A 22583-nucleotide genomic window follows, 5' to 3' on the forward strand; every position below is an offset into this window, starting at 1 on the left:
AAACAGGGAGAGTTCTAGAGCCCAAACTCAGAAGGACAGGCCTGACATGACCTGGGAAGAAAGGGCCCTAATGGGGGAAGAGAGGACCCCTGTCAGGATGAGCATCCTGGGGGCAGAGCTCGGGGGCTGCAGAGACTCCTGGAGGTCCCCCAATGCAGAGCCCTCCAGCCTGGAGCAGGGCCTCGTTCAAAGCTCTGCTGCTGTCCCTTGCTCTTCTGGAGTCTCCTGTGGCTTTCAGCTCTGCACCTGCACAACTCTGCACATGCCCTCTGCCCTTAGGACAGCCCAGCTCCACAGCACAGACCCTAAAGCCTCCCATGGTGGGGCCAGCACCCATGGGTCTGAGCCCAAGGTGCAGGGCAGCCCTGCTGTTTTGCCAATGGATTCAGTGTGACCAAAGAAAATGATAGCAAAACGTTCTTGGGGTGAAAGGGTTATACCCAGGTTTATTTCCAGGTGGCAGGTCAGTCACTAGAATTCCGTCCTCTCAGAGCAAGTCTGCAGGCAGCAAGCCAGTCTCTGCCTCTGGGCCCCTCTGTCCACACAGCCGTCCTCTGAGCCTCTCTGCACAGTCATCCCACACAGCCATCCTCTGGGCCTCTCTGCACAGTTGTCCCGTACAGCCATCCTCTGGGCCTCTGTCCTCGGTGCTGCCACCACTCCAGCTTCTACTCTGCTCTCCTGCAGCCTTGCAGTCCTGCCACTATGTTGTGCCCAGAGTACTGGGTGGAGCTCTTTTCATAGAGTCAACAGCCATGTATTGCCCACAGGTGTGCAGTGAGCTAGTCAACCAGGGCCAGGTGAGAATCCTGGCCCCAGGAACTCTCATTTTATCCACATCTGCCTAGCCCAGCAGCACACTGGCCCTTCAGAGGTGCTGCTGCAGGGTGCTCTTCCCTCCTACCCATCTCACTGTGCAGGCTTTTTCTTTCCTTTATGGTTTGGGCAGGAAATACTTCAGTTACCCTCAAAAGCAAGGTTTTTATCTTGGAGACACTATAAATAGGAAATGCCACTTGCTTCAGTTTTCTTTCTCATTCATTGATAGCACTGAAGCCACAAGTAAAGCTGTCCTCTGCCAAGCAAGGGTCACGTGAGCCCCCAGCAGGAATGAGCCCCCGTGAGGGCCTGCACGGGGCACAGCTGGGAGATGTTACTGGCCAAAGGGACCCACGGAGAGGTGAGAGAGCCACAAGCCCTGGAGAGGCACATAGGATCACAATGCCCAGTGCTGCCCCCAGCCCAGAGGTGGTGAGTAACATTGTCCCAGTGTGAGCAACAGGACCCCAGCCAGCCACTTGGTGACCAGCCAGCAGTGACCTCGTCTGCTTCAAGACTGTACTGATCAGAGACAGACACCTGACACAGGGAAAAAGGACACAACTTCGCTAATGGTTGATAAAGGCCCCAGGGCAGCAAGGGGGCCAGGCCAACCACCCCTGAAAATTTATGACTGCAGGAGAGAGGGTGCCCTGACTCAGAACACCTGGAAAAGAAAGACCAGCTTTTCTTGATAAAGGGAGGTAGGGGACTAGTCAGGGTGGCTCAGACACAGGCACCCAGATACAGGACATCTTCTGTCTTGAGACTCTGAATTTGTGTGTGGAGGGGTGCTTGCCAGGCCTCTCGGATGGAAATTGCACTTACAAGGAGAGAAGGCACCCCTCCAAGAAAGTGATCAAGTAAAAATCTAAACATTCCTGTAATTCCCATCTTCCCCAGGGCTGGGCAATATCACACACGTGGGGACTGGCCTTTCTTATTCCAAGCCACACTTTTTTCCATGGTCCCACCTAGAAAATAAGTGTCACGAGACCTGTGACGAGGAGGTACAACACAGTCTACACGGCTCTGATCAGGCAGTGCAGTTTCATTCTTTATTTCGGCTGCCGTAAGACACCTAGGCTGCCTGATGAGTCCCTGTGGGCTCGGAAGCCAGCGACCGGCCTGGGCTCTGTCTCCACCCTGCCTCTCAGGGTGAAGCATCCTCAGCTCCAAAGGAGCTGACAGACAGGATGAGCTCAGGTCCCTTCAGGTGTCAGGATTCCCGGGCTGGAAGATTACATCCCCTTCTGTTAGTATAAGTCATTAAAAGAAAACAAATCAGCAAACAGCCAAACCCACCCGCTCACCCATTTCCAGAAGCAGCAGCATGCAGGGCATGGCCTGCAGGTGGAGGACAACCATGAGTACTAAGCCCCACCTGAGCGCTTGACCTCGTTATCTGTGCTGGCTTTGTTTTGGTTTATCAGATGTTTGCCTCAACTGAAATGATATTAGAAAAGAAAAAACCGGAATACTGAGGGGGGATCCACAGAGGAAGCAGCTCCTACCCATCTATGTGGCCAGCTGGCATCCCCCCTCCAAGGTCAATGTCCCTGCCCCAGCACCTTGCCCCGTCTTGTGGCTCAGTGGGCTGACTTCTTCAAAACACCATGTTTTCCCTGGATTCATGTCTCCCTTCGTCTCCCCTCTGACAATTCTAGAACGGCCCAGAACCCAAGGCATCTTTGATAACAGCACACAGTATAGCTTGAGTGATAACCTCCCCTCTCCCTACAGGAGGCACCTGGTGCTGCCTCCCATTCACGGGCCAATTCTGCCAATGAGAGCGTGGCTCCAGTGGGATGCAGGGGGCACACCAAGCCGTACAACCCTGAGAGGGGGCCTCCCACCCTGGTTCTGTCTGGCACAGGGATTGAAATGGAACACAGCTGGGAACTGGGGGTGGGGGGGGCTTGCTTTTCCAAAAAGAAAAAAGAAGAAAAGAGCAGAGCTCCACTTTACCATTTATTCTCTAGGATTTGGAGCTAAGCAGGCTGGGAAACACCAAACTGTGATGATGGAAGATGGGGCAGCAGGGAGACATGCTCAAGACTGGGTCCTGGAGGGCCCTGCTGCTGCTCATGGAGCTGAGAAGGAAGATTCACAACGTCTCTCCCTGCAGCTCCCACCACTGGCAAGTCACAGGTCTGAGGCAACAAGAGGTTAACCTTTACTTCAGAGAAACAATGCTTTCTGTGAATCCAAGTGAGGCGGCAGTTCATTTGAAGAGCTCAGGAGGTTTAAACATCATTTCTCAGCTACCTGACATCTACACCCCCTCCCTATAATGGTCTGTTTCCTCTGGGGAATCACATCCCCTGGGGACAGGGAACAGTCCCGGAGGGAGGGCGAACCCAGGTGCCTGCAGTTCCCTGTCCTCCGCCTGCTCTCTGCTGGGCATGGCCAGTGGGCACAGCCCAAGCTTGGTGATGAGACTCTCCACCCTTGGAAGTAGCAATTCAAGGCCAGTGTTTGGGGCCACCATCTAACCCAGGCTGGTCTGCTATTTTGAGTCTTGTCTTCCAGACTCCCTGCCTACACTATGGGCACTCAGTCCCTTTCCCATAGACCCTTTTTTTTATTAAGGTGGCCAGAATTGACTTCTAAGCACTTTACCTGACACATTCATACACAGAAATATGACAGCAAATGCCCAGGAGGCCCGTCAGGAACGATTTCCAGGACAAGAGGGTGCACGTGAAGTGGTGGAAGGAGCTGGATGGGACCTTGGAGGCCACTTGGTTCAGCAGCTTCATTTACACACACAAAAATGAAAGGCCACTCTGAAGTGGCACCTGCCCCATTAGCTGCTACCCCTCCTATAGGACATGACTTTGGGTCTAAAACTGCTGACAAATGAGGGAAAAGGATGTCAAGACCAAACCCATTTTGTGTGCCAGCACGTATACTCGCCTGCCTGCCATGCTCCAGAATGGCAAAGTTATCCCAGGATGACCAAGTGGCCCAGTGCCTCAGCCTAGGCACCTGGTCCCTACTTCCAGCTCCTGTGACAATTCCACAAGCTCGTGGACAGTGTCCCCGCACAGTCCAGCCCTCTCCCAGCATCACACCCCCGTCCTGGCAAAGTGGCCACCACCACTCAGAATCCCAGCCCCCTCATGGCTGCTTAGGATGCAAGACAATGGGAACTGCTGTGAAATCAAAGTGCTGTAGAGGGTTCAGGCTGGCCCAGGACTCACTGGCCTGGACCACAGGGAAGGGAGGGAGCAGGTACATCTGTGCATCTCTTCAGGGCAGACTTTGGAAATGGGTGGCACATTTGTTGTCTGTGGCCCTGGGCTGGTGACAGCCGCTCAGAAGCCCCCATGGCAGTGCTTCTGGGGACACAAAAGCCAGGAGGGTAGCTCCATCTCCACCAGCACACCCCCAGCCTGGACCCTTCTGCCAGGACCCCTACAGGCAGGTCACCTCAGGCCTGCACACAGCACAGGACGATGCCCTCGGAATTCACCTCTGTCGAAAGATTCCCCTCACTTCCCAGCCATATTCCTCCTGATCCCCCTTTCCGAATCTGTATTCCGAGGGCCTGGAATCGTTCAGCTACCTCCACACCCACGACCCTTCAGTGCAGTTGCTAATTCCTTTTCTCAATAAGGCTCACAGAACACATTTAAATATTTTTTATCCAAGATACAAATGTCTCTAGTAAGTAGGGGACCATCTGGGCTGCCACAGCTAGCTGGCTATGTTGTTATCAAGTCTTTTTTTAGGGTTCATGAATCAGTTGCCAATGAGAAAAAAAAAAAGGACGTCGGTTCCAAGACTCTGCTTTCCTCCTCTGCATTTCCCAGCAGGACGGCTGTATCCCACAGTAGATGGACCATGTGCACACCAAGACAGAAGACACCTAAGACAGATCTCTGGAAATGTCAGCCCACTGTTCATAGACACCTTAAAGGAAGGAGGTGGTGTCAGCTAACTTCTCAGCCCTCGGGCCTGCTGGGCTAAGTAATATTGTACAGCCTCTGGCAGATCTAGCATTTATTGCAAAGGAGAAGGAATAAAAGGGGGTCAAAGCAGTACAGAAAGAAAGTAGAAAGGAGAGAGAGATCAGTCGAGGCCTGGAGTCCCACTGCCAGGGACTCGTAAACAACCACAGAGGCCCGAACCAGCCAGCCAGCAAGAGCACCTGCCGGTAGGAGCACGAGGAGGCCAAAATCCAAAAAGAATGTGAATGGGAAAGCTGGGGGATGTAACTGGGAGTCACAGTGGCCTGACTGGTGCAAAGGAAAGGATTCTGAGAAAGGAAGTTAGTGCCATTCGTCAGGAACTGTCCTGAGCACACATCTACATGGTACAGACACTGCCAAGGACCAGAAGTTTAGCTCCATCCTTGCCAAGCAGCACCGAGGAACAAGCCCCACCAAGGCAGTGCCAGGACTGGTCACACTCAAGGGTAGACCACACAAAGAGGGAGCAGAGTCCAGATGAGGGCCTCTGGGTGGTGAGCAGCAGACAAAGGTCAGGTAAATGCATACAGTTCACATCACTGCTGGTGCACCCTAGAGGAAGGCGGAGAGGGGCAACCTGCAGGAGCCAGCAGGCCAAGAAAGGGCAGAGTTGGTGCAGCAAAGACAGAGGACCAAAGGAGTTTCTGCTTACAAAATCAGAGGAGCCACCAAAAAATCAAGCACAGAATTACCAGTTGCAAATCCACTTTGGGCATATTCAAAAAGGAGTGGAAAACAGGATGTCAGATGCACATCCATGTTCCTAGCAGCACTATTCACTAAAGATGGAGCCAACAAATGGATGGATGAACTAAATGTGGAATATACACACATGGGATATTTTTCAACCTTAGGAAGTAATGAAATCCTGCCCCTGCTACCACATGGGTGAACTTTGAGGACATGATGCTCAGTGAGATGAGCCAGACACAGGAGGACAGCTACCCTGTGACTCCCCTTAAGTTCCCTGGGTGGTCAGATTCACAGAGACAGTAGGTAGTAGGTGGGGGCCAGGGCTGGGGGAGGGAAAGGGGAGTCAGTGTTTAGCGGGGACAGAGTTTCTGTTCGGGAAGATGAGAAAGTTCTGGTGGATGTGAGGATGGTTGCACTACAATGTGAATGCCACTGAACTATATGCACTTCAAAAAGGCTTTAAAATAGCAAATTTTATGTTATGTATATTTTAACTCAAAAAAAATAAAATTAAAGTTACTGGAGCCACACAGGGGCCAAAGTAGAAACTGTAGGGCCAGGTGAGGGCCCTTTCTCAGATGGCCAGGTAAATGCAGGGAAGTTGAGTAAAAGGAAGCCACAGAGAAAACAGGTATCTTGGCAAGGCACCACAAGTCTAGACCTGGGCTGGACTGTTAAATGCTAAAGCCCAATCCAGTCTGCAGTTAGTGTCCACACACATTCTGGGAGGACAGGTGCAGAGGCCCTCCCTCCATGGGCCATGGGTTCTGAGGCCACCATGTCCTTCAGCTGTGGGGAGGCCCTGGGGGCAATCCCTCTGACAGACGCACCCTCCTCAGGACGACTGGGGCTGGCTCCATTCCATGGGGTCCCAGGCTCATCCCAGGAACACCACACCCTCTTTACTTTGAAGGGATGAGACCTGTAAGCTTCTGGGCTCACAAGCCCAACAAGGCTTCCAAAGATGTGACTCATCCCTTTCATGGCCATTGTGACAGCACCAATCATGGCCAGCATCCCCACTATGTCCTCCTAGGTTCTACAAAGCTCAAAGGGGACAGAAAGCTTCCATCAACCACTCCCCACAGATGCCACCAGCACAAGGTCCCTGTGCAGACTGGCTGCTGGGCTCACCTGGGAGCTGGAATGAGCCATTGGGAATGCAGGATGTGAGCAGATGGAGACTGGGCAGAATTAGATCCCAGAGATGACATCTCTCCTTGTGGGAAGAGTTGTAGGGACACATTTCTAGAGGCAATGAGACCCACTGTGCAGTAGAAGCCGAGTTGGGCAGGAGGGAGACGGACACACAGGCAGACAGAACTGTGTCATGACACCAAACCCCAACACCAGAGCAGGGCAGACCTTGTCCCCCGAGCTGCCAGCTGTGCCCTGTGGCAGGGACTCTCTCCACCAACATGCAGTCTTGTAATGCCTACAACACACGGACTGGGACACAGTAAAGTCTATCCACTCAGTCTTGATTTATGATCTTTTTTTAAGCTTTATTTTGGCATTTGTAAGAATGTCTCATGTTTGCCTCTCTTCCAGTGCCAAATTAAAAATATTTGGCTGCCTCATCATTAAGTTCTGGGTTAGCAGTCAGAGGCCACTTGAGGATTCAGTTGTGCACTTGGAGTTTTCATTGATGCTCTGGGAATTAATCAGGTTCCAAGTGCCACTGAAAGAAGTATAGGCCCGTCTCAGTTCATGCATTGAGATGCAGAAGCCCTGGCCACAAAAGACCCCAACGGTAACCATCCCCAGCCCAGCTGAGCAGTAACTCACGTGCGTTACGTCTGTACCAGCTCAGGCTTCACACCTCTTCTCTACATTAACACAGCTCCCTCCTTCTCTGAGCCCCCACCCCACATACTAGAAGAGGAAACAACTCAGAAGCAGTCCAAAGGGCAAACACATCAGCCTGGAATTTAAACACCTGCCTCACCTAGGCCACAAGAGCACCTGGTCAAGGCATGGGAGAAAGTATTTCACCCTCACCTGCAATCAAAAGTGGGTACCACAAGATGCCGCATTGAAGCATTAACTCAGGTAGCCTGTGGCAGCCCCAACATGGGCCTTTGCCCCCAGCTGGTCACTGTCTGACAGCCCATTCCAATGACAGCAATTCCTCTGGTGTATGCCCTTCAGAACCGCAGCCCAGACAGGCCCTCCTCACTCTCAGCCAGACTGGCGTGTCCCGCCTAGTGTCTCCCAACAACTCAGAGACTCTGGACTGAGCTCAGTTACCCAACCACCCCATCCGACACACTAGGGCCTCCGGAGCCCAAGAATGTGCATTTTTAACAAGCACCCGATGACTGCTTTATCAAGGCAAGTCTGAGCTGGCCACAGTCAATTACCCAGATCCTGAATTTACCTGTTCTGCACTCACAGGGCTCCAGTCACTGTGCCACCTTTGTGCTGGGGGCTAAGGCTACAAATGGGGTGGCAGTTCCTGCCCTTGAGGAGCTTATGGTCCACGCGCAGAGACAAATACACCACCGTGTGGCTAGCACAAGAGCGAGACTGAGACCAGGGGATGGGGCAAGGGCAGAGACTCAGTTGCCGGGGAGGGTTGGGCTCTCCTGAAGACAGAGGCTGGTCAGGTGAAGACTGGAGTGGGTGAGGACATTCCAGAGAGATGGAACACAGGGAACCATGTAGGTAACTGTAGGAAGTGGAGAGTGTCTGCAACACAGAAGACGAGAAATGGGGTCAAAAAAGCTGATGGGTCCCTGGTCCCACAGGCCCCCTACACTTTGTAGGTGAGAGAAGCCAGAAAAAGGTTTAGTGTGCAAATGACATGAAGAAAGCCTTTCAGGTGTTAGAAAAATCATGTGTGGTGGCTGTGTGGGGGCTGGATTCATTCAGTTAAGATTTTACCCAAGTGTGCCAGCTGGGAAGGATCACAACACTGTGAGAAAGAGCAGATGAGAGCCTGGACCAGGCAGGGTCCAGGGGCAGGGACAGGGTCCCTGGTGGGCACGGGACCCACTGAGGCTGAGGGATGAGGAGGGTGTGGAGACCGGCTTGGAACCAACTGGGCCGCGCAGCAGGTCTATGTGGGAGGGTAGGTTTGGGGGCCTCACCACAGGCACGAGAGGCCCACACACAGGCAGACGAAGGCAGAGGAGGAAAAGCCGACAGAGGCCCCAGGGAGACAGTACAGTGTCAGGGGTGGGGGTGGGGATGGGGGAGGAACCAGCCAGGAAGAAAGCACAGGGGGATGCTGTGGACAGGCCTGCCAGGGCCCCGGGGAGGCGGCGAGGATGCTTGGGACTCTGATGGCGGGACGGACCCCAGAGGGGCTGCAAGGACGCTCGGCGCTCCTATGGCAGGACAGACCCCAAAGGGGCCGTGAGGATGTTCGGCGCTCAGATGGCAGGACAGACCCCAGGAGGCCACAAGGACACTCGGTGCTCTGACAGCGGGACAGACCCCAGAGGGGCCATGAGGACACTCGGTGCTCTGATGGTGGGATGGACACCAGAGGGGCCACGAGGACGCTCGGCGCTCGGATGGCGGGACAGACCTCAGGGGGGCCGCAAGGACACTCGGTGCTCCAATGGCAGGACAGACCCCAAAGGGCTGTGAGGATGTTCGGTGTTCAGATAGCCAGACAAACCCCAGAGGGGCCGCAAGGACTCCAGGAGGTGCCATGTGCCCTTGTCAAGAGCAGGGGTGAAAGGAGGGGGCCGAGGCAGGGCCAAGGAAGAAACATCTTGCCTGAAACAAAAGAGAAGCCAAAGCAGCACAGGCTAACATTTGCCAGCTCTGGGTGGTGGGCACAGAAGGCGTCATTAGTCTCTACTTTCCCATATTTGATAGAAGAGTAAGAAGAGGGAATGGGGCACAGGACTTGGTGAGGCAGAACTTGTCTGCATGGGAAGAAGGGCTGGGGGGCATCGGGAGGGCGTGGAGCCGGGGGTTTGTTAGTAAACTCAGCACTCAGAGACAGCCCGGCCTCTGTAAAGCCAGGAAGGAGCAGTGAAGGGCAGCTGCTGAGGACATGGGTGGGGAGCCATGTCCTGGGGACACGCAGGGGAGGAGAGCTATGCCTCCCAGTGTGGGAAGGAGGGAGCAGTCGTGGGGCAGAACGAGAGTTAGGGGAGGGCAGGACATGGAGGTAGCCCTGTCAGTAACCTTGATCTTCTCTGAGTCCCGGAGGGTTGTAGGGGCTCCGGTGCTCAAGGAGATGCTGGAGGTCAGAGCAGTACTGTAGGGGCCAGAGGAACCAGCAGTGTGGGCTCACACTGAGGCGGTATGGGGCCAGGCCCACCCCACACTCACCCTGAATTCAGCAGCCGTTAGGTGCGCGGCAAGAGCAAAGGAACATGAGCCGAGCCTCAGAGATCACAGGCCCCTGGTGAGGCCAGCCCAGCATGCCACAGCTGAGCACAGTGGTAGGAGCTGGGTGGAGGGCCATGAGGTGCAATCCTGCCCTCCAGTGGGGGACAGCAGGGGGAAATGATCAGTCCCACTGAGGCCAGGAGCAAGCAGCCAAGCTGGGAGGGAGAGGGCCCAGGCTCATGTTGTAAAAACAGGCCTTGGGTTTGGGGATGGGGGAGCAAAGGGACAGAAGTGATCCCTGAGGGTGAGGTTGGAACATGGCAGCACCTAGATGGGGGGACATGACTGTGACCAAATGCCAAGTCCTTGGAACCTTGGTGGATACCTGGAGGAGTGGCTGTCAGGAGATAGGGACAACAAAAGCTGGTGAGGGCACTCCCTGGTGGCATGCATACAGGAGTGTAAGACACCAGAGGAATCTGTTTGCAGGCTTCCTGGGAGGGAGAGGAGCAGCAGAAAACCAGTCCAGGAAGACAGTGCAGAGCCATGTGCACAAAAGGAAGAGAAAGACCAGGTGACCTGAGAGGCTGGGTACAAGGTATGCAATTCACCATGCCTCGAAATTCAGAAGGGGACACGGCTGGGCATGGCTTCAGGGTCTACAGGTGGACACTCCCACTACCTGGCACAGGCTCCTCACCCATCACTGCCTTTGATGTGTGCTCAGCACCTCTAACCCCAAAGTCAGATGCAGCGGCCCTGCAGCACCCAGCCCCCAGGGCCACCCAGCTCTCTGGGGCCAGAGCCTGCTTGGGGGTGATTTCCGAGCTCTGCACCCTTCTCCTCTCTCTCCCAGGCTGTGCTGGAAATACAATGATGATGTAAGCCTCCTCTTTGAGGATAGTTCTGGCCAGAAGGATGAGGTGGCACATGTCAGCACAGACACTTTCTCCAGGCGCTGCCCTGCAGGAGCAGCTCCATCATCAATGCAGCCAAAGCCCCATGTGATGGTCAGCCCTTCTTTGTGACAACAGCTCCAAGACTTCAAAGTGCCAGGGTACAGCAGGGAATGCATGTGCCCAAACTGCCTAGCAAGCAGCCCTGAGCCAGAAGCAGAATCAAAAACGAGTCACACATCAGCCGGGAGTGTGCCAAGCCAGAAAGGAACACGAAATTATTCTGTGACTATTTGCCGAGCCCCTTCTACACACCAGGACCTATTCCAGGCTCTGCAGAAACTGTGGGCCAGAACTGGTTGCTGTTCTCAGAGTTCCCTTCCCTGCTAGCTGGGAGGTGGGGCAGAGGGGAGGAGGGGTACAGCTGGAGCCGCACACATCATGTTACCATGACACGGGAGGGGAGGGAGTCTGAAAGGAAAGTAGAGACCACACAAGGTATGGCTAGGGGCACCCTCCTCCCAGCACCCAAACAGGGTCTCAAAAGCCAGGCTACTGCCAATCCCAGGCATCTTACCATTTCACACAAACCCATTTTTTTGTTTCCTGACAGATAATTTGAGAAACTGAGAGGTTTACTTGGTTCCCCATGGCTGAATCTGTGACCAGCTGGAACTGGCAGAAAGGCTCAGCCATAAGAACATGTCACCTAGCAAAACTGCCTCTCACTGAATACATATTTGTGATCATCTGCCCATCAAAACTCTCTAACAGCAAATGCTATTAAGAACCCAAAGAAATTGGGAATTAATTTTATTTGTACATTGTTAAAACTTATATCAGCCTCTTCCAATCGTGGCTGATATAAAACTAATTGGTAATTTGGAATATTTTCATTTGAAACAAATGCAGATAAATTTTCAAAGTAACACCAGATATTTAAAAGTGACACCAGATATTTTAAAAAAAACTTTCAAAGCTAAAACCTGAAATAACTGGTAATGAATCTTTGATCCCTTCAAAGTGTGGTTTCATCTTTTGTATAAGTGAGACAGCCTGCAAACCAGCCCAAACAAGCTGGCTGGTGCACAGGGCTCTGGTGGGTAAGCACTGTTTGTTGTACATTGGCTGAAAATAAACACCCCTTCACATCTGAAACCCTTTAGAAACTGGTTTTTCCTTCTAAACAGCATATGCAATTTTTAAAAGCACACAATGCCTGGAAGAAGAGACCTCCAAATCTTTGGCTGCTAAGATTAGTAGTGATTTTGTTCCATTATATTTCCCTCAGTTTCAAAATTGTCAGCAATGAACCCGTAACACTTCATAAGCAGAAAAACTAATTTTTTTTAAATAAAATAGAATTTCTTCTTTTTAAAAAGGACACACTGCTGTTGTTGTAACTTCAATCAGAAACTTCAACTCCAAATATTTTACTTATACATAGGAAAGGCAGTCCTCTGGTTAGAAACATCATCTACTATTACCAAAGGCAGTGAGTGACTAGAGATAGAAAAAGGGCATGAGAATAATGGTCTCAGACTCAGCTTAAATCCCAGCTCCAGCATGTACTAGCTGTGCAACCCTGAGCAAGTTTCACAACCTCTCTGATTCACAGCTCCCTCATCTGTAAAATGTCAGCTGTGAGGACTGCCTGGGCAGTAAGAAGCATGTGCTTAAAGGTATGCGAAGACATGAAAAAAAACTCAGGATTACTCTGCCTCTTCCAATCGTGGCTGATATAAAACTAATTGGTAATTTGGAATATTTTCATTTGAAACAAATGCAGATAAATTTTCAAAGTAAAGAGCAAGACTTGAAAGAAATGTTGTACATATGGCTGGCCACATCCATCCTTGCTCCCAGACCTGTGGTGAGAAGAAGGTACATTCGAGAGGTGCTCTGTAAGTGCCTAGAACTGGTCTACTGGGATGCACAATAAATAATAGCACTATTAGTACCCCTAGGTAGTTATGTACAATTTAATTAGTAAGGAAAACATGCCATCTTCATACCTCACAGCCTAGACATGGCAGTGACACAGGCTTTTTAACTGCTGTATATTGTTAAGGGCACAATTCATTATTTGGGATGTCAATATATGCTGAGCCATCAGTAAGGCTTGTCAGATCAAGCAATATAAGGTGAAAAGAAAGTAAATACAGAGTCTAACATAGAACTAACTTTCCTAAATTTTGGTTAACATAATTACCACCACATAACCAACCCCCACGCATACAGCATGTGCACTGATTCCCCTTCAATGTTCAGGAGCCAAATGGATGTGGTGGGGGATTGTTGAGTTTGGAGCAAAGCAGAAGGAAAAGACAGGGAAAGGAAGAGAGCTTGAGACTTGGGAACTGTTACTGTAATTTGCATTCAAAGAACTCAGATTCCTTTCACTATTAGAAACTGGAATCTTGCCACTTTCCCAGGAAGCTGGTCAGGACCTGACCCAGGCTTGGGGTCTGACCGAATTCAGCTTCTCCTGGAAATGGTGATGCTGGGTTTTGACTCAAACGTCTATTAGTCAACCAGCTACACAAACCATTATTTAATTAACTGCTCTTGAATTATTTATTGTCTTCCTGAGTGAGAGGAAATCATTCTTCCTGGTTACCTGCTCTGCTTCTGGGGCTAATTCAGGGAACCCAAGCCTGACAGTTTGATGGAGCTCTCTGGCACCTGCCGCTCTTCAGCCAAAGTGAAAACAAACAGCAAATGAGTTATTTCTGAAAAGAGAGAGCAGTTAGCCTTGTAGAAATCAAACACCTCCCCAAATGCAAAGAAGCTGAGAAATCTCCTCTAAAACACACCAGGGGGTTGTCCCACTAGTTGGACATGACTATTCTGTTCCCCTTTTTATTCAAATTAGGTAAAGTTTCATTTTTCCTTAACAACTGTGGATAGCTCCCAGGCTGGATTCTCTCCCACAGAATAGACCTAGCATTTGTGGCAGAGGAAAAGGTACAAAATAAAAAGAGAACGTCCCTGATCCTTCCAGGGTTTTCAATAGCCCCAAAATTCCTGTGACTGAATTCCTTCTCTCACCCTACATTCCTGAATCAGCGGCTTGGTGGGCTTACACCATCTTAGACACAGGGGATGATGGAGATCATCCAGGGCAACTTTCTCACCTTGGCAATGCGGAGCAAGCTCTCAGGTGGGTTAGAAGCCCTCCTGTTCCCTGTCAGGGAGCCTGTAACAGGAGCTGCTCCCATGCTTAGTGCTGTCGTAAGATAAATACTCTCACTCCAAACCACTTATACAAGAAACCTGCACCTCACCCGCACCTGGAATTTTCTTCTGGTCCGGCTGGGTCCTTGCCTGGGGACTGTTCCAGAGCTCTCCAGGAGCGCCTGAAGGGATTCGCGTCAGGGTCCTCCCTGTCAAGGGGACTGGCTGTAAAATGGGAGGGGATAGGATGCAGGCGGGGCTCCTTCCAAAACTCTACCTCCTTCTTCCCACCAGCCCTGTTGGTGCGGTCAGGGCGCTTAACCTCGGAACGGAAGACCTGAGAGGCCCATCACTTGCCAAGGGGGCGCGGTATCTCCGAGGGGACTGGCTTCCCTCCGCCTGCCCCATCCCTGCCCCTGCTTCTTGGTCCACCTCCCGTGTCACAGCCGCTGCAAAAGCTGGACCACCGGCGGTGGCGGTGACCCCAAGGATAGCGGAGAGCTTGTGCTGGGCCCACTGGGCGCGTGGTGAAGGGGTCTGCCACCTGCGGAGTATGCCAAGACTGGGCCGCTTAGACCCGGGGGTGGGCGGGGCGGTAGGGGGTGACTGTCTCCACCCCCACCCGGCCCACCTCCTGGCGCCTCCTTTCTCCTTCCCGCCGCTTCCAAGTCCACCGCCGGCCTCTCCTCACTTCCTCTTAGCGAGCACCGGTCGTGTTTCCACTTTGTCTCCAATTACGTCTCAAGGCAACCCGCCGCAGACGCTGACATTTTAAATGTTTAGTTGTTACAGTTACTTGACTAATTGCCGGGCCCGAAGGCGCTTCTCTCCCCTCCCCCTAGCGGGCCGAGAAGACGGGAGGGGTGTGGAGTGGAGTCGGGGCGCCGCTGCGGACCCGACGCGGGCCAGGTCCTGCCAGGGCGCCCTGCGCTACTCCCTGCGGCCAGGCACCAGGACGCACTGGGCTGCACCCACTGCCTGCGCCGCGGGAGCAGGTGCGGCGGGGGTCTGACCTGCAGGCGCGCGCAGCCAGCCCCAATCCGCCCCGCTTGAACGTGGGGAAAGGGAGGTGGCATTCCAGAGAAATCCGGGAGCAGGTGGACCGGGGCGCGTCTGGGGCGAAAGCAGAAAGTTAGAAGCCAGTCGGCTACTCACGTGCCAGATGGCGAAGAAGATGAGTGCAGCGCACAGCACAAGGGAGAGCATGTAGCAGAAAGCGGCGAACGTGAAGGCCATAGCCGGCCGGTGCCCCGCAGGGAAAGCGCTCCGCAGAAGGTGACCGGGGAGGCTGGGAGGAGCACGCCGGACGAGAAGTTCGACGGTCTGCGACCGGCGCCAGGGCTCCAGGAGGCTCCGGCGACCCGGGCGCCAGTCCGCCGGCGCAGACCGGGAGAGGTGCGTGGAGCGGCGTTGGCGGGCGCGTCTCCAAATCGAAGAAAAGAGCAGTAGAGAACTCCGCAGATTGGTGCCAGCAGCGAGCCCTGGAGACCAAGGCGGCGAGGCTGCGAGGACTCCTCGAAGATCGCGTGGGACGCTCCGTGCCCAGAATCCAGGGACGCGCCCTCTGCTCTGGACGCTGCGGGGCGGGTGCGCCCTCGGGATCCTTCGGCGCCCGCGGCCAGCAGCGGCTCCTTCCCACAGAGCACGCCTTCAGGTAACCGGGAGGAGCTGGGTCCCCGCCGCCCTGCGCCCCAGAGCGGCTCCCAGGGCTGCCCGCGATCCGCGGCGCGCCAGGGCCTGGCCCGCCGCCTGGAAACCCAAGTTCCCAGGGAAGTGGGGCTGGACCGGGCGGTCCGCGCGGCTGCGGCGGCGGCTTTCGGGCAAGAGCTGCGCACCGCGGAGCACGCTCCACCTGCTGCCGCCGCCGCCCAAGCCACTGCCGGGCCCTAGCCACTCGGCGCCCCCCGGGTTCCGGCTCCGCCCAGCGCGCCCCGGCCGAGAGGCGGGGAGCCGCGGGAACAGTGCGCCCCGGACTTGCGAGGAACATGGGCCGCCCGGTAGGGGCGGGGCCTCCCGAAATGCGCGCCCGCCCGGAGGTGGGTGCGGCGTGTTCCTTGCTCCCGAAGGCGGCAGCCGCCCCTCCCGGTTCTCGCGGCGCCGCTGTGTGAGGAGGAAATAGGCTGGCGGGGCTGCTCCTGTGTTGTTTGGGGTGCAGGACAAACCCTTGGACCACAGCTGTTCCCATCTCCTTAAAATACCCTGTTCACGTCTGTCCCTCGCGTCCTCCACCCTTCCCGCCATCTGACCTTGGGATTGAGAAAATTGGACCCATGCCTTCTTCTGGTCCGAGGAGGCTGCGACAGTGGATCTGTTACTGGTGTCGGTCTAGTGGAACCGTCAAGAGCGTGCGCTTTTGGAGCCAGACCCCTTTGCCTCTTCAAGTTTCTCAACCTCTCTAAACCTCCGTTCCTTATTTGAAAAACAGAGATGAGTACTCAACCTATTAATAAAGAACCTACCTAGCCCAGAGCCTGCCTGGCACTAGGTACACGTTCAATGAATGGTAGGGATTGTTATCTGCACACGTCGCACAAGGGCCCAGCATCTTGGAAAACGTGCTTCCTTTGTGTGGGATTTTTGATACAGCACTGAAAGATGTTCCAATCAGTCCAGAGGATTGAGTTTCAGATTTGTCAGTCTGGAATGCAAGGAAGAATACCCTGAAAAATGACTGGCAAATCCAGCGGGGGGGACTGGAACCACATCGTGGTTTGGAGTGAATCTCAGAGCACCTGCATCCCAGAATGGGCACTAAATCAATAGTTGCTGGTTGATTCTAATCCTATAGGCTACCCTACTGCCCACAGATGTGATTCCAATGGCAGTAGAGCTGGAACGAAGGAGTCCCAGAAAGCTGATCATACAGCTGGCTAGTGCTGGAGGAAAATCAGGCCTGCAAACTCCTTCCCCAGGGCTCTTCCCAGGACACCTGCCTTTCCTGCAGCCTTTTGGCCATACCTCCAATTTGGAAGCTAGATGCCTTTGGATGGGAGGTGGGGAAACTGGAGTAGGTCCTGTAGCCTTTGACAGAGTGGCCAACAGATCAGCATGTAATTGCTTCTGGGTCAAGACTCGCTTTGTAGGACTGGTGCCCAAGTGCAAAATGAAAATACGGGGCCCCTTGTCAAAACATTATCAAGAATTTCAAGATAGCAACAGCAATGCATTAAACCAAGTTATGAGACCCTTCTGACTACAGGCCCCTGGTTAACTATAGAGGATCACACCTGTGAATCCAGCCCTGCTCTGGCTTATATGCTTTATCACTTTGTTTTACTTAAGCACGTCTTCCAGTATAAATTCTCATTTTAAAAAAATTGGAAAATATAGAAATGAGAAAGATGAAATAAACACCATTTTCCCATTCTCAGATACCACCAATACAAGAGTGGTACAATTGAGCCTTGAACAAGGGTGTGAACTGCACAAGTCCACTTATTGAGGATTTTTTCAATAAATGTATATAATATTGTAAATATATTTTCTCTTACTATTTTCTTAATAACTCTTGTCCCTAGCTTACTTTATTGCAAGAATATGGTATATAATACAAATGCAAAAATGTGTTCATTAACTGGTCATGTTATAAGGCTTCAGGTCAACAGTAGGCTATTAGAAGTTAAGTTTTGGGGGACTCAAAAATTATACATGGATTTTCAACTGTGAAGGGGTCAATCACCCTAACCCACTCATTGTTCAAGTGTCAACTGTATATTTCCTTCCAGCTCTGTTTTTTGCTTTTTATTTTATATCATTTATATTAGTTGTTATACCATATAAATTTCTGTGACACCAAAACAATATGGTAGTATCAAAGGAAAATTTGATAATTCAAATATTTTAAGTTCCTTTAGGTCTGATCTGTTGTCCCTCGTTTCTGGTGGTTCTTGCTTATAGAGTTCTGGATCTTCATATGTCTAGTAATTTTTTATTGTATGTCAAACAATGTTTTAAAAAGTTCTTTACAGAAATTGGAGGTCAAAGATGATGTTGTCTTTCTCCAAGGAGGATTCTCTACTCCTTTTGCTTCTGGGGGAAAATGGGCACTCTAGAATTACCTTAATCCAAACTCAGGGTTTGAGATTGTCTGGGCTAACCAGATGACTGTGATCTTTTTGAGGGCTGTTTTCTACCCCCACCCCCAACCCAGTTCACCCTGACTCACCTGGAGCAGTCCTTCTGGATCCCAGGCAGGGAGGTTACCACATCTCTCAACTCTGACTTTTGCCCCAGCCCTAAAGAGCACTAAAAGCAAAACTCAACCTCTTAGCACCTCCTCCAGATTGGCAAATTCTCCAGGACAAAATTGGTGCCAAATGCTAGGCTGACCTTTCTGGATTCCCAGCCACTCCCAAAACTTGGCCCTAGTAACTCCTTACTCTCAAGTCTTTGATGCTTTTACAAAGATATTTTTATATTTTGTAATGCTTTTTCAGTACGTTCAGTGGAAGGATTGGTCTAAATTATCTAGCACAGCATTACCAGAGTCTCTACATTCTGCATCAGTCTGTACATCAAAATAAAATTTAAAACAACAAAATAATGAAGCCATTTTCCTATCACTCTGACTTCCAAGTCTCCATCCAATCCATCATAGTCTATTTCTCTTGCCCTTTCCCAACCTTATTTTACTTTGTTATCAATTACAGAATGGTATGTCAATAAAGATGACTACAGTGGTAGAATTTCAGAAAATAAGAACACAAGGCAGTTACAGTTTCTTAATTCAACAAATATTATTTAGTGCCCATATGTGGCAGGGCACTATTAGGGATCCGCAAGGTTCCCAGGCTCATTGGTGAGGTAATAAATAACTCCTTCACCAGGGAGTGTTTAGAAAAAAACAACTGCCTATGTCACAGTAGAGGAAGGCAAGTAATTAGGAATGGATGTTAGGTGACCAATGTACATTGTTTCACCATTCAGAAGACATTAAAAAGCCAGTTACTTTATTTTTTTTTCCTAGCTCCCATGCATCCAAGAGTGGCCATGTGACAGTTTGAACCCATGAGATATTTATTTCTCTTTGCCTGGAATGCACACCCAATGCCGTCTTGTGACAATGAGAAGGAAATAAACACATTAAGAATGGAAAAGCAAGAAGATGGAGGGAGCAAGTACCATTGACAAGATAACTGAGCCACCCTACTAGCCCTGAACTTACTATTTCTTGACTTCTTGAGCGAGACAATAAAACTTCTTAATTTTTCAAGCCACAGAAGTAAGGAGTAAGGAATTCTGTTACTTACACAATTCTTAACTGATACCATGGTTTAATGGTGGTGGGGCAGGGGGGTTATTTTCCTGATATGACAGGATAATCAGGGCTGGATATAGCAGCTCCGCAACACCACTAGTGTCCCCAACTCCTTGCAACAACCTTCCTGACTTGCCATCCTTAGCATGGGGATTTGGTTTTCATAGTCACAAGAAGGCTGCTGTGCCTCCAGACAACTGTGTCCGTATGGCAGGCAGGACGAAAGAAAAGAGTCAAAAGCTCATGAGGACATGTCTTTTGGGGAGAATAAAGGAAGCACTCTCCAGGGATTTCCTACATTTCATTGGCCAGAACCCTGACACTTGCCCACCTGTACCTATTTGTGAGTCTGAGAAGATGAGTCTTTCTCATTCTGGTGTTTATAAAATAGTAAGGCAAAGAAAAAAGGTTTTCAGTGGTGTTAGAATACCCACATTTCCTTCATACCATTGTAGATGCATTTTCTCTTATAAAATTGTCAAATGCATAGGAAAGTAGGGGGAAAAATATAGTGAACATTCATCTGCATATCACCCCGATTCTGTAACTGTTAACATTTTGCTGAATGTGTTTCCTGGGTTGTCCCAAAATTGTATGTTACAACTAGTCTCTTCAGACCGGAATTTAAAGATTTTCCCTTCACTCACCAGGATATTTTAACCTTTTCCCTGCATATAATTTATCCAACAATAATTGTATTTAGGTTGAATGTCTGCCATCGACTCCCTATGCTGAGCAGAGTGGCTTTGTTGACTGGTAGGTAGCCAGTGTTTGCTGCTCTGCATGCTTCATGTACCGAGGTCAGTATTGTCTGGCTTAGGACTTGTTTTCTTCACTTGCTTGGCCCACATTCACGTGTATGGAGAAAGTGGCTGTGAATTACAGACTTGTGAGCGGTAGATAAATCACCCCTTCATTTATTCTGAAATAACTTAAATCTAACTTTGAGCCTCTTTATTGGCTTGACTAGCAGGAAATTCAGTATCAGTGTTCACTGGGGCTCCTCACAAGGTTGGGCAAAGCTGCTGGGGTCTTCTATAGTACCCAAGCTCTGGGCAGCTCTTCCCTCTGCCATTGGGCATCTATCCACGCTGGTTCTTGAGGGAACGGCCAGCTGGACGGGCCCTTGGTCCTTTCACCTCTGACCTGCTGTGCTCCCTATCGGAAGTGACTGGGAGCCCACATGCCCAGGGCAGCCTCCCTGGACACCATGCAGCCAGGTCTCTGAGGTCTCACCTCCTCCGTGGTCACTGGCATGAAGCGGTGGATGGGTCACCTCTCTTCCATAGCCTAACTGGCCTTTTTCCAGTCTCCAGCAAATTGCTTTCTGCTTCCCTCTTGCTGTTGACAAAACCATTCTCTCTCCTTTCATCTCTCCCTTGGGAATATCTCCAGAATCTCTCCGAAACAAGAAAGAACCTTTGACTTCAAAGATCTTCTACTTTACACCTTGCAACTTACTCAACCAAAACTTATCAGTATACCTGCAATGATTGTGAATAATATTGAAAGATTTCTGTTTTGATTGGTAAATCGGTTATTGCAACAGGTTGTAAAATTAAGGAATAATTTAAAATTCTAAATTAAACTCATTCATTCAGGCTGTCATAGTATGTCACAAGGAGCACTGATAAACGGGCCTCTGCTACACTCACTGTTCACACAGCACACGATGCCATTTACATCCAGTTTATCATGGTGCTCAGTCACGTGGTTGCCACTGATTCTGAGTAGCTATACTGCAGTTGTCTTTGCTCATTGTAATTCTTGTGTAAGTACAAAGTGCAGTGCTTCAATATTTTAAAATACACAAATAAAATATTAAAAACAAATGTGGAACAAGGAGAAAAACAAGTGTGGATACATTTATTAATGTTCCACTTAAATATCATACACCTCAATCTTCTGGGTCTACAGAGAACAAACAAGGGTGTTAAGTATGGAGCCCAGCTCAGGGCCCTTCTGCCACGGTACAGAGTTCAAATGATCTGAGCATCTGGTACACTGCACAAGAATCAGTAGAACATAGCACATTTTTTATTTCTTCAGTACAAAATAATTTGATTATTTTAATAAAAGTATGAATGTCTCATCAGAGCTAGGGTTGTAAAAATGGGAGTCAAATGGGGCTCAAAGAGGATTCCTAAAAGACATATTGATTAGAATGGCAATACCATGCTGGTGAAGCTCGTGGTTTAAATTTTAAAAATGTAATTATCAATGAGAAAAACAAAAGAACATTTCACCGAATATTGCATTTGATAGAACAAAATCTTCTGAATTTAACAAAATGTTGATAACATGATAAAAATATTAAGAAAGTACCCTTAAAAATGTTAACTCTAACCAGAATGTACTTAAACATTATCAAGCATTTCCAAACATGAACTATTCAACAGTCATTAAAAAAAGAATACAATCTGTTATAAGCATACATTGCATTCCAGATTTATGGTCCTACTTGCTGAAAAACATATATCTGCGGAAATGAAAAAACTTATTTGAAAAGTTATAAATCAAAACAGTAAAATATTCTTTTCCTATAAAACATAAACTATTTCAAGTAATAATTTATTTTTAAATCAGACATGTAAAATTTTGTTGATCTCATGGAGTTGGAAGGAATGATATCTGAAGTAATGACCACATGCTATTGTCAGTGCTTGAGAAAAAATTGTTATCAGTGGGAAATATTGTCATGGAAAGCTTTTGTTCAGGCAGTGCTAGTGACTGTATGTTAGGGAGAAAATCTGGCATTTCAGCCAAAATTTTAGAAATATTTCTAAATGTTTTCAAGTTGGCACAGTCACTGTATTCAGTTACACCTGGATGATGCAATGAAAGATGTAAATTCAGTAAGTCACTTTACATTTTTTCTTGATAAGCCTTATAATTGTTACTGTATTAGTCTGCTCTGGCTGCCATAAAAAAATATCACAAACTGGGTGGCTTAACATCAGAAGTTTATTTTCTCATAGCTCTGGCAGCTAAAAGTCTAAGCTCAAGGTGCTAGAAAATTGAGTTTCTGGTGAGAGCTCTTTTCCTGGCTTGCAGATAGATGATCACCCTCTCTCTGCATCTTCACTTGCCTCTCCTCTGCGCACACACACAGGGAGGGAGGACCTGGTGTTCCGCCTTCACATTCTTGCTATGGGATAAAGGCCCCACCCTTACGGCCCCACTTAATCTCCATCCTAGATCCACATACAGTCACACAGGGGTTAGGGCTTCAACCTTTGAATCTGGGGGGTGGACAAGATGCACTCCAGGACAACTGCATACATCCAATAGAGAGAAATAATGTCTCTTGATAATCTGGGGATTGGGATTCAACAGTGAAAGAATATTTGAACCTTGATGGACAGCCTGTGATGTTATAATGAAAAAAGCACTGAGTTTTCTATTCACTTGAACTTAACTCAAAAATGGAAGTGAACATTTTGAAAATAAATAATTTAGAGAATTAACCTT

General features: G+C 49.9%; 1 protein-coding gene across 5 annotated transcripts in view; it reads right to left on the reverse strand.

The window, feature by feature from the left end:
* The window catches only part of CNIH3 (cornichon family AMPA receptor auxiliary protein 3), a 117460-nt gene extending 98668 nt beyond the window's left edge, over positions 1 to 18792 (reverse strand). For 2 of the 5 annotated variants that reach the window (XM_073216666.1, XM_037002834.2), the window contains exon 1: positions 15011 to 15304. In XM_073216666.1, coding sequence (XP_073072767.1) covers positions 15011 to 15091 — 81 coding nt within the window. In that variant the 5' untranslated portion in view covers positions 15092 to 15304. Of the gene's footprint in view, positions 1 to 13298; positions 13372 to 13971; positions 14081 to 14177; positions 14400 to 14486; positions 14619 to 15010 lie in introns of all 5 variants that reach the window. The other 3 variants (XM_037002833.2, XM_073216665.1, XM_037002832.2) reach the window with 3 other exon arrangements.
* Positions 18793 to 22583: the final 3791 nt, after the last annotated feature.

Source organism: Manis javanica, chromosome 11, assembly GCF_040802235.1.
Source record: "Manis javanica isolate MJ-LG chromosome 11, MJ_LKY, whole genome shotgun sequence".
Lineage (NCBI taxonomy): Eukaryota > Metazoa > Chordata > Mammalia > Pholidota > Manidae > Manis > Manis javanica.